The 15,104-nt window shown below is 41.5% G+C and overlaps 1 protein-coding gene across 3 annotated transcripts in view; it reads right to left on the reverse strand.

Annotated features, from left to right (window-relative positions):
• Positions 1 to 15,104, reverse strand: part of AGO3 (argonaute RISC catalytic component 3) — a 77,925-nt gene that overhangs the window by 61,410 nt on the left and 1,411 nt on the right. For all 3 annotated transcript variants that reach the window (XM_029572097.1, XM_029572098.1, XM_029572096.1), the window contains exon 2: positions 10,169 to 10,340. In XM_029572097.1, coding sequence (XP_029427957.1) covers positions 10,169 to 10,340 — 172 coding nt within the window. The remainder of the gene's footprint in view (positions 1 to 10,168; positions 10,341 to 15,104) is intronic.

Below are 15,104 nucleotides of genomic sequence, written 5' to 3' on the forward strand. Positions count from 1 at the left end.
TTTTCAGTTTTCTGGTTAGAGGTTTCAGTTTTTCTAAACCATCCCAAACTGAATATGGGGATCTTAAGAAATCTGGGAAATGAAGAAAAAAATAGTGCTATCCAAAATTTAAAAAAAAAGATTTTCAAGACTGCAAGTAAAGCAATCTAATTTTTTGAAAATGTCACATTATCCAGCAGAAGTCAAATTAAGTGCATGTAATTAAACTAACTCAGACCCCAGAGCATAACATTTACATTTAAATATGCACTCAGTGCACTGAATGCCTGTATTACAAAACATAATGCATCGTAAACACCAGGGAAGTTGTATCACTGTTTGACATCATGATGTCATCTGCACCCTGAAATTGTTCAATATAAATAAAAAAAAAAATGGTCAATATACTTTTCTTCAACTTTACAGGAAGCACATAAGAATGACAACCTGAAGCATGCATCAAAATTCTTTAATATAAAGCAGAATTGCTTACCTGTAACAGGTGTTCTCCAAGGACAGCAAGATGTTAGTCCTCATACATGGGTGACATCATCTAATGGGGCCAGACAAGGAAAACTTAAGTTTCTAGAAACTTTGACTGGCACACTGAGCATGCCCAGCATGCCACTATCCACGCAGGGTCCCTTCGCCAGTCTTGCTATGTAGAATGATGATTAAAATAAATAGGACAAACCGAACTCTGCAGGGTGGCAGGCGGGTTTCATGAGGACTAACATCCCACTGTCCTCGGAGAACACCTGTTACAGGTAAGCAACTCTGCTTTCTCCGAAGACCAGCAGGATGGTAGACCTCACACATGGGTGAATCCCTAGCTACAGGCTGCTCCCCAGCACAAAAGGGGACCAACAGACACCCAACCAGCTGCCAATGGGCACAACACCCACAGTGCTATTGGTTAACAGACAGGGAATCAGCCTGAACCCATTCAACAGGACCTAGGCAGGAGAGTTGGGTTCCGAAGGACAGACTGGCCAAACCTACTGTTGTGTCAGCCATCTCTATCCAGACAGTAACGAGATGTGAATGTGTGAAGAGACCTCCACGTTGCAGCCCTGCAGATCTCCATAGGAACCGCTTGCAAGTGGGCCACCGACATTGCCATAGCTCTGACAGAATGAGCCTTGACATGACTCCCAAGATGCAGTCCCACCTGGGCATTATCCAATCTGCTAGCCAGTTGGATAATGTCTGTTTGGCAACAGCAACACCTAACCTATTACTATCAAAAGAAATAAAAGTATGGGCTTTTGTCTGCTCCAAGTAGAAGGCTAAGGCTGGCCTGCAGTCCAAACTGTGCAGGGCTCGTTCGCCTTGGTGCAAAAGGGGCCTGGGAAAGAAAATTGGCAGACGATTGACTGGTTAAGATGGAAATCCATCACCACCTTAGGCAGGAACTTAGGGTGCGTGTGCAAGACCACCCTGACATGATAACACTTAGTGTAAGGTGGATTAAGTCACTAAGGCCTGGAGCTCGCTGACCCTTAACCAACATGCCTGATAATGTTGGAGTTGCATCCAACGTGCTCTCTGTTGTTTCAATGACAAGAGGTAACAGAGAATTGGACCCAGGCAGCAACCAACAAGGGTCCTGACTTTGGCTTGGGAAACTAAGCAAGAGGTGGACTTGTATGGTGCAGCAGATGCTACCATAAGCTCACAGGGCAGACCTGATGGGTTGTTTGGACCTTTTCTATGAACACCTCTGGACTGCGTTTCTAAGATTATATTTTTAAACAATGTCCATACCTGTTGCACACTTTTAACCTTTGCAGTTGCAACGGTTTTCCTCATTTTATCAAAGTTTTCCATTTGAAAATTTAGTGTTATGTAGATTTACATATTGTCCCCCTTCCAGTCATTAGTTCAAATTTGATCATGTTATGATAATTATGGCCAAAAGGCATGGGATCTACTTGGTGTTTGGGTACTTGTAGCCTGGATTGGCCACTGTTGGAAACAGGATGCTGGGCTTGATGGACCCTTGGCCTTTAAGTCAAGGGACCATAGCCAGTCCCCTTTTTGCAAAAACAGGGATCAAGGTGCCCAGGGAAATCATCTTGAACTTTTCTTTTCTTAGAAATGTGCTCAAGGTCCTTAGGTCTAGGATGGGACAGGGTATTCTGTTCTCTTTGGAATCAGGAAGTACCTGGAGTAGAATCCCCACCCTCTTTGCCCTGGTGCTATAGGCTCGACCGCTCTGGCTGCTAAGAGGGAGGACAGCTCAGTCTGTGGCACCTGATGTGCTACCTGCCCCCAATATGGGCACGGAGGGCAATCTGGCAGGGTGCCCAATAGATTCAATTGGTACCCTTGGTGGACGATGGACAGAAACCACTGGTCAGAGGTTATACTAGGGTACTGGTTCGCAAAGAACCGCAGCCTGCTCCTGACCAAAGGATCCATCGTCCCGGGTATGGGCAATTGGCTTATATTCCCTGCAGACCAATCAAAATCCTACCCCCTGAAGTTGAATGAGGAACCGGCTTGAGCCTGGGGGATCGCTGCTGCCTGGGTCAGCCGTGGGAGCCCTGATGATGTTGACGGGAGCAAGGAGGTATAGGAGAGTATTTCCTTTGGCAAGAGAACGACTTCCTTGGCCCCAGTCTCACCAGCCTCCTGGATGAGGAGGAGAGGTGCGGAGTATTGGCAGAGAGTTGTTGAAGGGTTGGCACAGAAACAAGAAGAGTGTGGAGAGAATAAAGGTTCTTATGCGCTTTGAGTGTTTCTCTGTTCTAATTATTATATAGGCAACTCCTCGTGTAAAAATAATCCCTGTTAACAGTTTTTCGCCAGGGTCCCCCGCCATGGACCCTGTGTTTCGATCGAAGGCTGCTTCGGAGGGACAGAACCATTAATACTAAACATCTTCAGCTAAACGGCATCAAAATAAATGGAGTGCCGAAGCTGGGCCCCAGCATCCCTCGCCCCATCTCCAAAGAGATCCTCTCCTGTACAAGGTACATCAGCAATTCGTTCCTGTGCCTCTGGGTGGAGATCTGCGGCCCGCAGCCATGCCAATCTGCGGGCGCCGATTCCCGCTGCAGAGACTCTCTTTGCCATCTCAAGATCATCGGGGGTCACACGAACCTCTTGTGTTCCCGCACTCCAGGCCCATATGCACCAGCGACATGAGGGTGTCTTGCTGCTGTTGAGGCAGCTGCTCAGCCACCTCCTGCACCTGCTTCCAGATGTCCTGCGCGTACTGGCTCATGTAGAGCTGACAGGCAGCAAGGCAGGCAATAAGCATGAAGCCTTGAAATACCTTTTTCCTAAGAGCATCCATCGCTCCACGGCCCTTCCTCAGGGATGCCGAGGAATGAGTCAGAGTGCTTGGCCCTCTACCACAGACTGATGCAGCAGCTGACACTTATTGTATCTGGCAGCCTTCTGGATGAGGCGAGCCCTGTCTGCCTTCTTATTAACGGAAGACACTGTGAGGGGGTTCCCATATCAGCAGCAGCAGCTCCTTAAGGATCTCGTGTACCAGAACCGCCACAATCTCCTTAGGCAGCTCCACGAACTAGAGGATCTCAAGCATTTTTGTCTGGCATCCTCTTCTGCCAATAACTGAAAAGGGGTGGCTTTCATCTGTTTTTATATTCTTATGATATTAATTAACTTGTTCTAATGATTTATCTAACTTTGATTTTTATCAAGAATGTTATGTATTGTTAGCTTTAATTTATTACTGTATGTTTATTTTTTAAATTAAAGTTTTTATTTTTCTAATTTTTGATTTTGAAATGAATTTGTAAACACCAAACATTGGTAAATAAAACTGACTAAATAAATAAAGCTATTACCCTCACAGAAGCAGCAAAGTTTAAGTCCTCAGGTGGAAACTTCCTTGGGTCCTCTGGAGAAGGGTCTGAAGGGAGGCCCTTGAAGGAGGACTTTGAAATGTCATCCCTCCCAGGGGTCATAGGGTTTCTCATCCTCACTGTAGGCAACAAAAGATGGGTCCCTAGATGCTCGGTCTACATCCAGAGATGCAGGCACCAGTAGAACTGGATAGGTGGTGGCAGGCCTCAGCATCTCCGCCAGCCTCTATGGAATGTCCTCCTCGAAAAGGACCAGCAACAATCACCGTTTCGGTAGGGGAGGCCTCGGGAACAGACAGCAGCTAGGTCAGTAATGCACCAGTGAAAACATGGAGCTTTTCCAGAAGCGGTATGAAGAGGGGCAGCACTGGGTCCGGTGTTGTCATGCTACAGGACCAAATCCTTGCAGTGCCCGGTCCACCGCTAGCTGGACTCTGCACTCCAGCTCCTCCTCGAATGATGCCGTTGCCAAGATCGACTGGGAGGAAGGAGGGGTAGCCAAATCTTCTTTGGACCCTTGAGGTGGATCGGTGACTGGCATCAGGACTGGTGGAGACCATCGCAGACCCCCTAGCACCAATGGAGGACTCGCCACTGGGTTGCTTCAGGGGCATCGCAGCAAAAGACTGTGCATCCCCATGCCCAGCACAGTGCATTGACAGAGACCAGTACTGATGCTTCTTCGGCTTCCCTTGATGATCAGCCCGGTCATTCCCCAGTGCTGAGCCGAAGACAAGGAACCAGACATCATCGGCCTGGAGAAGATTGACCTTGGTCGGTCTTCGGTGCCCCGTCCGCCGGCAACATCGACAGAACCGATAGTCCTGCCGATGTCGATGGCTCAGTGAGGCTCCTTGGTCCTTCGATGCTGAAGGCTTGGACTTCCTCGACCCAAAGAGCTGCTCCATCTTGTCGAGTTGAAGCAGGCAGCTCTTCGGTGTCATCTGGGAGCATAAGTGGCAACTCCGGATGTCATGCAATGCCCCTAGGCAGAGAATACACGTTTCATGCGGATCCGTAATGGGCATTGTCCTTGGGCACCAGGGGCATTGCCGAAAACTAGATGTAGCCATGATGGGCGAAACAGAAGGGGCACGAACCAAAAACGATGACGGCGGGATGTCATTGGCTGGCGGGCACCAAAGCACCGCTACCACGGGGGAACTGACCACAAAAGGAAACTTACACGAATCGCCTAAAACCCTGACTGGAAGATACTATGGGAGGAGCCTGAGAGGGCCCAGGCAATGGAACAAGGGAAAACCCATGAAAAACGAGAGAAAAATGAAGTTTTCCACATGGCCAAAAAACAGCCAAAAGTAAGCTCACTCACTCTGCAAGGCTTACATTTCCATAGAAAAAGATTAGAGAGGGACCCCACGTGGGTGCGTGCTATAGAGCATGCTCAGTGTGCCTAGTCAAAGTTCTAGAAACTTTGCAATAACTTTTTCGCGTCAGGGCTCCATTTGATGATGTCACCCATGTGTGAGGATTACCATCCCTCTTGTCCATGGAGAAAGTTCATTATAATCTCTTTAGAGTCTGAAAGTCCATCCTGATTTGTGTTTTCTCAGACTAGGATTCACTGCAAATTGAACAATTAAGTGCAGAAGCCAATTTAATTCTTTACAGAAGACCTCTATGAATGTGGAAGAACTTGGGTTTATTTTGCAATAAGATACATTAAAGATGTAGTTGCATGTGCTGCATTAAGTCAGACAGAATATGCAGCTGTAAGATCATTTGGCTACAGATATTTTGCCTTTTAGACATTGATCTTAGTCTTGCTCTTGTTTTGAAATGAGCATATGTTGCCAGCCTATGAGTCCCATAATTAACCAAGACTGAATCTGACAATGCTAGTTCTACTTATTAACTGTTCTAGATCTGAAGATAGACATGGTTTGATGGGACACAGCCAACATGGATTTACCCAAGGGAAGTCTTGCCTCACAAATCTCCTATATTTTTTTGAAGGGGTGAATAAACATGTGGACAAAGGTGAACTGATAAGATGTGGTATATTTGGATTTTCAGAAGGCATTTGACAAACTCCTGGATGAAAGGCATCTAAAAAAACTAAAAAGTCATGGGATAAGGAGGCGATGTCTTTTTGTGGATTGCAAACTGGTTAAAAGAGAGGAAACAGAGAGTAGGATTAAATGGGCAATATTCTCAGTGGAAAAGGGTAAACAGTGGAGTGCCTCAGGGATCTGTACTTGGACCGGTGCTTTTTAATATATTTATAAATGATATGGAAAGGGGTATGACGAGCGAGGTGATCATATTTGTGGATGAGAAAAAATGATGCAGAGTAGTTAAATCTCAAACGGATTGTGATGAATTGCAGGAGGACCTTGCGAGACTGGAAGATTGGGCTGCCAAACGACAGATGAAATTTAATGTGGGCAAGTGCAAGGTGATGCATATATGGAAAAATAACTCTTGCTGTACTTACGCAATGTTAGGATCTATCTTAGGAGTTACCACCTAGGAAAGAGATCTAGGCGTCATAGTGGATAATATATTAAAATAGTCAGCCCAGTGTGCTATAGCGATCAAAAAAGGAAAACGAATGTTAGGAATTATTAGGAAGGGAATGGCGAATAAAACGGAGGATGGCATAATGCCTCTGTATCGCTCCATGGTGAGAATGCACCTTGAATACTGTGTACAATTCTGGTCACCGCACTTAAAAAGGATATAATTGCGATGGAGAAAGTGCAGAGAAGAGAGAACAAAATGATAAGGGGCATGGAACAGCTCCCCTATGAGGAAAGGCTGAAGAGGTTAGGGCTGTTCAGCTTGGAGAAGAGACGGCTGAGGGGGGATATGATAGAAGACTACAAAATCATGAAAGGATTTGAACAAGTTAATGTAAATCGGTTATTTATTCTCTCAGATAATAGAAGGACCAGGGGGCACTCCATGAAGTTAGCAAGTAGCTCATTTAAAACAAATTGAAGAAAATTATTTTTCACTCAGCACATAGTTAAGCTCTGGAATTCACTGCCAGATGATGTGGTTACAGCAGTTAATGTAACTGGGTTTAAAAAAGATTTGGATAAGTTCCTAGAGGAAAAAAATCCATAAACTGCTATTACGGTAATTAATGAGCAAAAGTAGCTTGTGATTTATCTAATGTCTAGGTAGTTGCCAGGTACTCGTGACTTGGATTGGCCATTTTTGGAAACAGGATACTGGGCTTGATAGACCCTTGGTGTGACCCAGTAAGGCATATCTTTTGTTCTTATATAATATCCAGCATTAATGCCAGGTTTGACAGAGATAATCTATTCATCTTCATATCAGAACAGGAATCATTTTTAATTTGCATGCTCACTTTTTTTTTTGCAAATGGAACTATTCTACAGGATAACATTTCTAAAAATTCAAGCTTTGTTTAGATCCAAGTACACCAAAAAAGGATTAAATTTAGTGTTAACTTTCCATGACAAGCATTATCACCAATTCTTATGATACCTGTTATCTAGTTGTATCATACACTACATATATGCTGACGACATTCAACTAATTCTACTGGTAGAGGACTCTATTGAAAAAACTCTGAACTTTGCAATGCTGTACCTAGACATAATAAAACAACTATTAAACCGAATGGAACTAGTAATTAACATAGAAAAAACAGAATTCATACACCTTGAACGAAAAAACATTGTAAAAATTCAAAATCCCATCAAACTTAAAAATGATAAATCAGTGGAGTTAACTGATAAGGCTAGGAACCTAGGAGTAGTTATAGACACAGAACTCAGCCTTAAACAACACATATCAATAAAAGTAAGAGAAGGCTATGCCAAACTAATGGTACTTAGGAGACTAAAACCCTTGTTAAATCAAGAACACTTTCGTACAGTATTACAAGCACTAATATTTGCTAGCACAGACTACTGTAACACACTTTTACTGGGATTACCATACACCACAATCAGACCGCTGCAAATACTACAAAACTCAGCTGCCAGAATACTGACTGGAGAAAGCAGGAGAGATCATATCACCCAAACACTTGCGGATTTACACTGGCTCCCAATAGAACAAAGAGTACAATTCAAAACACTATGCACAATTTATAAACTGATAAATGACGAAAATGCTGACTGGCTAAACATGGCACTACGATTACATGTCCCCCAAAGGAATCTCAGGTCGGCCAATAAAGCACTACTAACCATACCCTCAGTCAAAACAGCAAAACTAACTCAAGTTAGAGAGAGAGCACTATCTTTGGCAGGACCATTACTATGGAACACACTACCACTCAAACTAAGACTAATGAAAGATCTAAAACTCTTCAAGAAAAGCCTAAAAACTTGGCTCTTCAAAAAAGCATTTCACAGTGAAGGCGCTGAATAACAACAAATAAACACAGCTGAAAGTCACCTAAAGATATAAAAATAAAAATTGATTTTTATTACTCATAATTAAATATTAAATTAAAAACAGCATACACATATATGATTATCCAAACAATCATATAAATGGTAACCCCAACCCACTTATCAATTAGAGTATATTACTGAACTATGTAACCGCAAATATTGGCACACCATGGATAACTTATAAACCAAACCTATTTTGTGCCTAAATGTAAACCATTGTGATGGTACATTACTAAATGACGGTATAGAAAAGCTTTTAAATTAAATTAAATTATCACTTAGAACCTTCTGAAACAGAATGTCAAAAATGTCTCCATGATTCCTGTTTGGGAAAGCAGTGTTAAACATTTCTGGAGAAATAGTGAGTCCACACACCGAATACAGGTGTCCTGCACCAAAAACATTCTTTGTATAAAGTGGGTGCACAGAATAGAAAACATGGATAAAAACAGCTTAATACCTGCAGCTTTCTTCAAAAAGGCAGTTTATTGCAAAGTTAAATCTTCTGCTTTGCACAGACTGCAAAATCTGGCTGCCTGGATACTTTACATATGCTCAGTGGTTGCCCAGTCTTTAAAGGTCTGTTCCTTGTTTTCATCTCTCTCCATATCCACACTTTCTGCAGGAGGTACTGTAAGAGTCTCCTGCAGTTAAAGAAGGTAGGCTCTGAATCTAAGAAAGCTTTTCCCTGAACAGGACCTTCTATTTGGAACCTGTTCTTCTGGGACCATCCAGTAAGGCTGGTAAGGGCCGGTTATTTGTCGCTGCCTTTACCTGAGCTTTTGGCTGACATTACAAGTGGCTGTTTTTAGGTATTGATAGTTATATGCTGTTTTATGAGGTCTCTATAATTTGTCTGTGTTGTATGGTTATGCATTTTAGGTCTGTTTTACATTCATGTTTTTGTAACAAATAGCAGTTATCTGCTCAAAGCCCTTGTTGGACAGGCAGTTTTATAAAGATAAGATACAAACAAAAACAAATTTAAGTAAAATACCCAATAAAGACAGCAAGTATTTATTGCATATCACATGGCAATGGAAGTTATTTCAATTGTATACTGGAATCGAACAAAAATATACAAATGCAAAATAAAGCTTCCTTGAGTATTTTGGGGCTGCAAGCTCCATTTAAATACAGGATCGTTTCAGGTTGCGTGTCCATGACAAAATATGCAACCCTGAATGGAAAGTTACAAATGCAAGTTTAGAATCATTCAGTGTTTCTTTTCTAAAATGGATCAGAGAGAAATGCCCTGATCTGATTTTGTTCAATACATATGAAAACCAAACACACACTGGACTCCAAAACATTATTTTAGAGGTGGAGATAATTAGGAAACTGGGGAAAGATGATCCATTTTTAAACATTTAATTTATATAAAAAAAATCAAATCTGCCACATCCAAGTTGCCCTAAATAGAAAATACTGCAATGTTTATAATGCTTGGGGTTTTCTTAAACATTAAAATTGAGGGGATGATGCGAGAAAGGTAAATGACCTAGCTGTTCATTGCAAACCATGTATGACACCTTCCGAGTAAGAGAGATTTAAACAGTCACAGATTGCTAGCGCTGGTTTCCTCAGGAGCCTTGAGCACTTGCACAGATGCATCTGACATGAAGATTCCCAGAGACTCCCTCCAAATCAGATCAATGTAACATCAGCATCAAGGAGGCCACTGCCCTTTCACAAGAGCATCTCAATGTGGGTCATGCAGCAAACGTCTCCCATAACCTTTTCACCAAGGGCTAGATTCATATCTCATCCTCCTGTCGAGGCCTGGGTAGACTCTCCAAATAATTGGAAACTTGGGGAATTAACATGACCAACACCCATTTTTTAAATACATGAGCACTAATATTGTAAAAGATGCAGTAGTTTTCTGACATTTAAAACAAGCTTTACATGCCACTCAATTGAAGACGCTTCCACAGTTCTTACCTGTTAACTCTGCGAGGACACTTGTCTGGCTTAATATCCACCTCATAGAGGTAGACGTCAATCTTTGGGATTTCAACTTGGAAGCAATTGGCCAGAAGTTTAATGGGTTTTCCCATGGTGCCATAGCCAGGACGTCTGGGCACCATTAACAGGGGCTGTGCCCCGACGGGTCCTGTAAAACAGGCAATGAGATCAATGTTTTGATTTAACTAAACTGTCAATCATTCTGCTAATTAGAAATTAGTTTTTATTACTCATCACACAAAGGTCACTGGTTTAAAAAAAAAAAAAAGATGAAGTCAAAGCTTCCCCTTCCACTTTACTCAGTGACTTAGCTCACACTCTGAGCCCACTCAGAAGAGTTAAATGTCAAGCACTGAAGGAAAAATCGTCATCAACAGGAACATTTCCTTAAAGCAATGATGTGGGGTTTACTGAAAGGCAGCAAATAAACACATTACAAACATGCATTAGCACTGCATCCATTTCTGTACAACATTTCTGGATAGAAAGTTCAAGCCTCACACACCCTGCCCCATCAAGATGTCAAACATCGTCAGGCGTTGAGCACAGATTCATGGGCAGCAACAGTTCACGCGGAGGCGCTCAAAGCAGAAACTCGTGCAAGCAATTTCTCCTTCCAACAATGGCAGGTCAAATGGCATAAATTGAAACAAGATAGTATAACACCAGTCTCTGAAGTACAGAGAGAGAGAGACTCAACACTATCAGGTGAACACCTGAAACTTTTCTACAGCCCAAAACCACCTTTGAAAAATAACTTGGTCGTCACATTTGTGAAGTCCGATACAAACCCTGCCATGGAACTGATCTCATTGTTTATTACTTGCTTTTCCAACCATGGAAGGACACTGTTTGGGTTATACAAAAAAAAAAAAAATGGCAATTGTAAAGCTAAATGAGTTGGGATTTCTCTGCCATCGCGTTTCTATGGCAGATAGTGTCTGAAGTTTTTAATGACTGTGGTTTCACTTGTAATGCAAGAAGTTTAAAAAAATAAAAAGGAAGATATGCTTTGGACCAATGACTACAAATTAAGACACAGTGGTAGTCACCTGTTTATGAAGGTCCTTTTATATATTATTGCTCCCTCTTTTTCAAGAGATAGTGCTTGGATTACTTGTTTATTATAATTCCTATCCTTTGTGGATTTATCCCATTCTTTCTTGAATTCAGATCCTATTTGTCTCCATCACCTGCACTGGGAGGTCGTTCCATGTATCCGCCACCCTCTTTGTAAAGAAATATCTCCTAAGAGTCTACCCCCTTTCACCCTAATCCCATGATGAGACTCCTTTCTGTTGAAAGAGATTCACCTCCTGTGCATGGAAAGCTTTGAGATATTTAAATGTCTCTAGCATATCTCCCCTATCTCACCTTTCCTCTAGGGTGTACATATTTAGATCTTTAAGTTTGTCCCCATATGCTGTAGACTGAAGACCACTAACCTTTTTAGTAGCCTCCATCTGGACCAACTCCATCCTGTTTATATCTCAAGAATTGTACACAGTATTCCAGGTGAGGTCTCACCAGGGACCTATACAGGGGCAATATCACCTCCCTTTTTCTGCTGACCAGTCCTCTCTCTATGCAGCCAGGCATCTTTCTGACTTTTGCCATCACATTATCCACTTGTTTGGTCACCTTAAGATCAAATACGGTGACCCACAGATCCCGCTCTTCCTTTGTACTTAAAAGAATTTCACTTTCAATAAGTACCTCTCTCCCTTGGTTTTTTGCTGCTAAATACATTACTCTTCATTTTTAGCATTACATTTCAACTGCTAGACTCTAGACCATTCCTCGATCTTTACTAGACCCCTTCTCATGTTTTCCACACTGTCCTGGTTGTCTATCCTATTGCAGACTTTGGTATCATCTGCAGAAAGACAAACCTTCCCCGACAATACTTCTGCTATGTTGCTTACAAAAATGTTGACAAGAACTGGTCCCTGAGGCATAATGCTAGTAACATCCCCCTCCTCAGTGTAAACCCCATTTATCATTACCCTTTGGCTCCTCACACTCAGCCAGTCTAACCCTCAATTTATTTGTAAGTCACCTACCTTATCAAAGGCCTTATTGAAATCCAAGTATACTACATCTAGCACTCTCCCTTGATCTAACTCTCTGGTCATCCAATTCAGAACAGAACTGCAGCATATTTCTCGGCTGTAATCCAAAAGGGATGTCCTGACACGGATTCATGTTTCAGGAGGAAATTTGTAAGTTTGCCATGTCACTCTGAACGGTCCTGCAGCAAAAGCAGAAATCACCATTTTAATATCACATGGCCTGAATAAACCCATCACAGAGCAAAACAGAGCCTAACATTTTACAGGAAACTTTGGATAAGTAAGGAATGCCACTTAGTTTACTAAGGCCATAGGGGACAACTTTGCTCAGGTCACCAAAATTCAGTCTAGCTTCACGATCCCCTCCTTGTGGATTAAGAGGAATAGGCTCGAGCAGAGACCATTTATGTTGAAAAAATGGATTCAAGTGATCTAAACAATGCTGACAGCACTGACTCAGCAGAGACTCCATCAGACAACTGCAATGTTCTATCAAACGCTTACAAACAGGTTTCTTCATGGGCACCAAGTCATATTCGCTAAAAAAGCAGTATCGCCATCGCTGGTACCCTTGGGCTTAACTTTAAAACCTATAGCCAGATGTGCCCATATTGGCATGTTACATGGCTCCCTGCAGAAATGACATCACTAGTCCTAATAGGCAAGGCAGAATGTACACCACGATCCTGAATGTTTCAGCCTCTCGTAGAAAAGCCTTCATGCCAATGCCATCATACTGCAGCTGCTCTTGCTGTAGACTTGTCAATACTCTTTTCCTTAACTTTAGATTGCAATTGGCTACCTCAGTAGGCTGACAGGATAACCGCATTCCAAAAACCGACAGGACAACAACTTGTCAGTATTGGAACACAACCAGCATACCCTAAAAAAACTAACAGGACGAAGATGCAAATTTCAACTAATTGTTCCTTTCAACAGATTTCCTGGACAAGGTAGTCTGTAATCCATTAAGATCAACAGATGTTGTCAATAAGGAAAATCATTTATGTATGGTGACCATCCTTGTAGGTTCTTAAACCAATCCGAACCGCACACAAATTGTTCTTCAAAGGCTGCTACGTAACGGTTAGCCAAATTCAGGGCCAAATTCCCACTGAAAGAAAACCTGTGCCAATTGTACCACAAATCAGCTAGAATACGCTGCAGCCATGGTTTCTCTCCCCTACTGCTGAAACTTCAGTGTACTCTGCTGGGACTTCCTGAATAAAAGCACATTACTTCAGGGGATCGGGAAGCTAGACTGAATTTTAGAGACCTGAACCCAGTTGTCCCCTAAGAACTTAATGAGGAAACTGAATGGCATTCCTTTCTTACCTGAGATTTCCTGTAAAATAACTTGGGCTCTTTGTTGCTCTGTCATTGGTTTATTCAGTTCATGTGATATTAAAATGGGAATTTTTGTTTTTGTTGAAGGACCACTCAAAGGGACATGGCAAACTTACAAATTTTCTGAACACCGCTCTGTGTTGGACATCACTTCTGCATAACAGCTGGAGAAATATGCTGCAATTTGAGCGCTGGTTGTGCATACTTTGAGTGGAGGAGTTTAATTTAAATATTTATCATCCGCCTATAAAACATGTGCTAAGTAAAGTACAGAAAATAAAGCATTAAAACAAAATATTAAATAAAATCAACAATAAAATAGTGATGTACATTAGTTTCTTCCACATGAAAAACACTATACAAGTATTTTTAATAATGAGTTATGCACATATCTGATTTTTTTTTTTTTTTACATATACTAGAAACTTGGTGAGGTGCACATGTACCCAAGAAACGAATGCACATCCCTATAAAATACCATTATACATTAAGTGAAATTAAAACAATAAAGCTGCATTTCTCTTAGTAAATTAAATAAAAGCTTCTTGAAAAAGGAATGACTTAAGCTGTTTCCAAAACAACACTATATCAATCTCTCTCATGGTGATGGACAAGGCATTCCAGCATACAGGCCCAAAAACAGAGAATGCATGATGCCTAGTATTGGCCAAATGTGTGGTTTTAAATGAAGGAGCTAAAAGTACATTTTCCCACTAGACCACAGGGATTGTCCTGGAACATAAGTAATCAACAGGGATTTAAGACTGTCAGGCTCATTAAATTTTAACACCTTAAAAAGAAATGTTAAAACTTTAAATTTAACTCACTGCAATACCAGTAAGCAGTGAAGCTCTTAACACCAGAGCAATGTGTTCATGGTGCCATCTATCCGAAATCAGGCAGTGGAATGCTGCAAGATCTGCAATGCTTTGAGACTGGAATTTAGTAATCAAGAAGAGTGGGTTCCAATAATCAGCACAAGTTAAAACATAAGCTTGTAAAATAGTAAGAAAATCCCCTGGGTCGTGTTTCTAACGACTACGGTTCCAGCTGCAATATTAAAATAAGTTAAAAAAAATAAAAGGGAAAATACATTTTGAACTTAGTATTTGGCCCAATGATTATAAATTAAGAGAGTTTTCCTTGGTAGTCATGTATGGAGGTCCTTTTATATATTATTGGTCAAACTTTTTCAAGGGATAGTGTTTGGATTGCTTGTTATTTATGAGTTATCAATGACCAACAAGGAGTACCAACAAACGGTTTAAGCAAAAGCCCTTCAGAATTATTTTTATATATTTTTTTTTTAATTTTATTTTTATTTTTTTTATTTTAGTATATTGAGACAAACATAATTGAAGTATATTTTAGACCTCTCCATAATTCAAGTTTCTCAGTTTTTTTCTGGCTTCTAATTCCTATCCTTCTTACAAAAAATAAACTTGTTGTTTCACCTACACCTACCAATATAGCACTGAAGACCTTCTTTCTAT

Source organism: Rhinatrema bivittatum, chromosome 11, assembly GCF_901001135.1.
Source record: "Rhinatrema bivittatum chromosome 11, aRhiBiv1.1, whole genome shotgun sequence".
In the NCBI taxonomy this organism is placed as follows: domain Eukaryota; kingdom Metazoa; phylum Chordata; class Amphibia; order Gymnophiona; family Rhinatrematidae; genus Rhinatrema; species Rhinatrema bivittatum.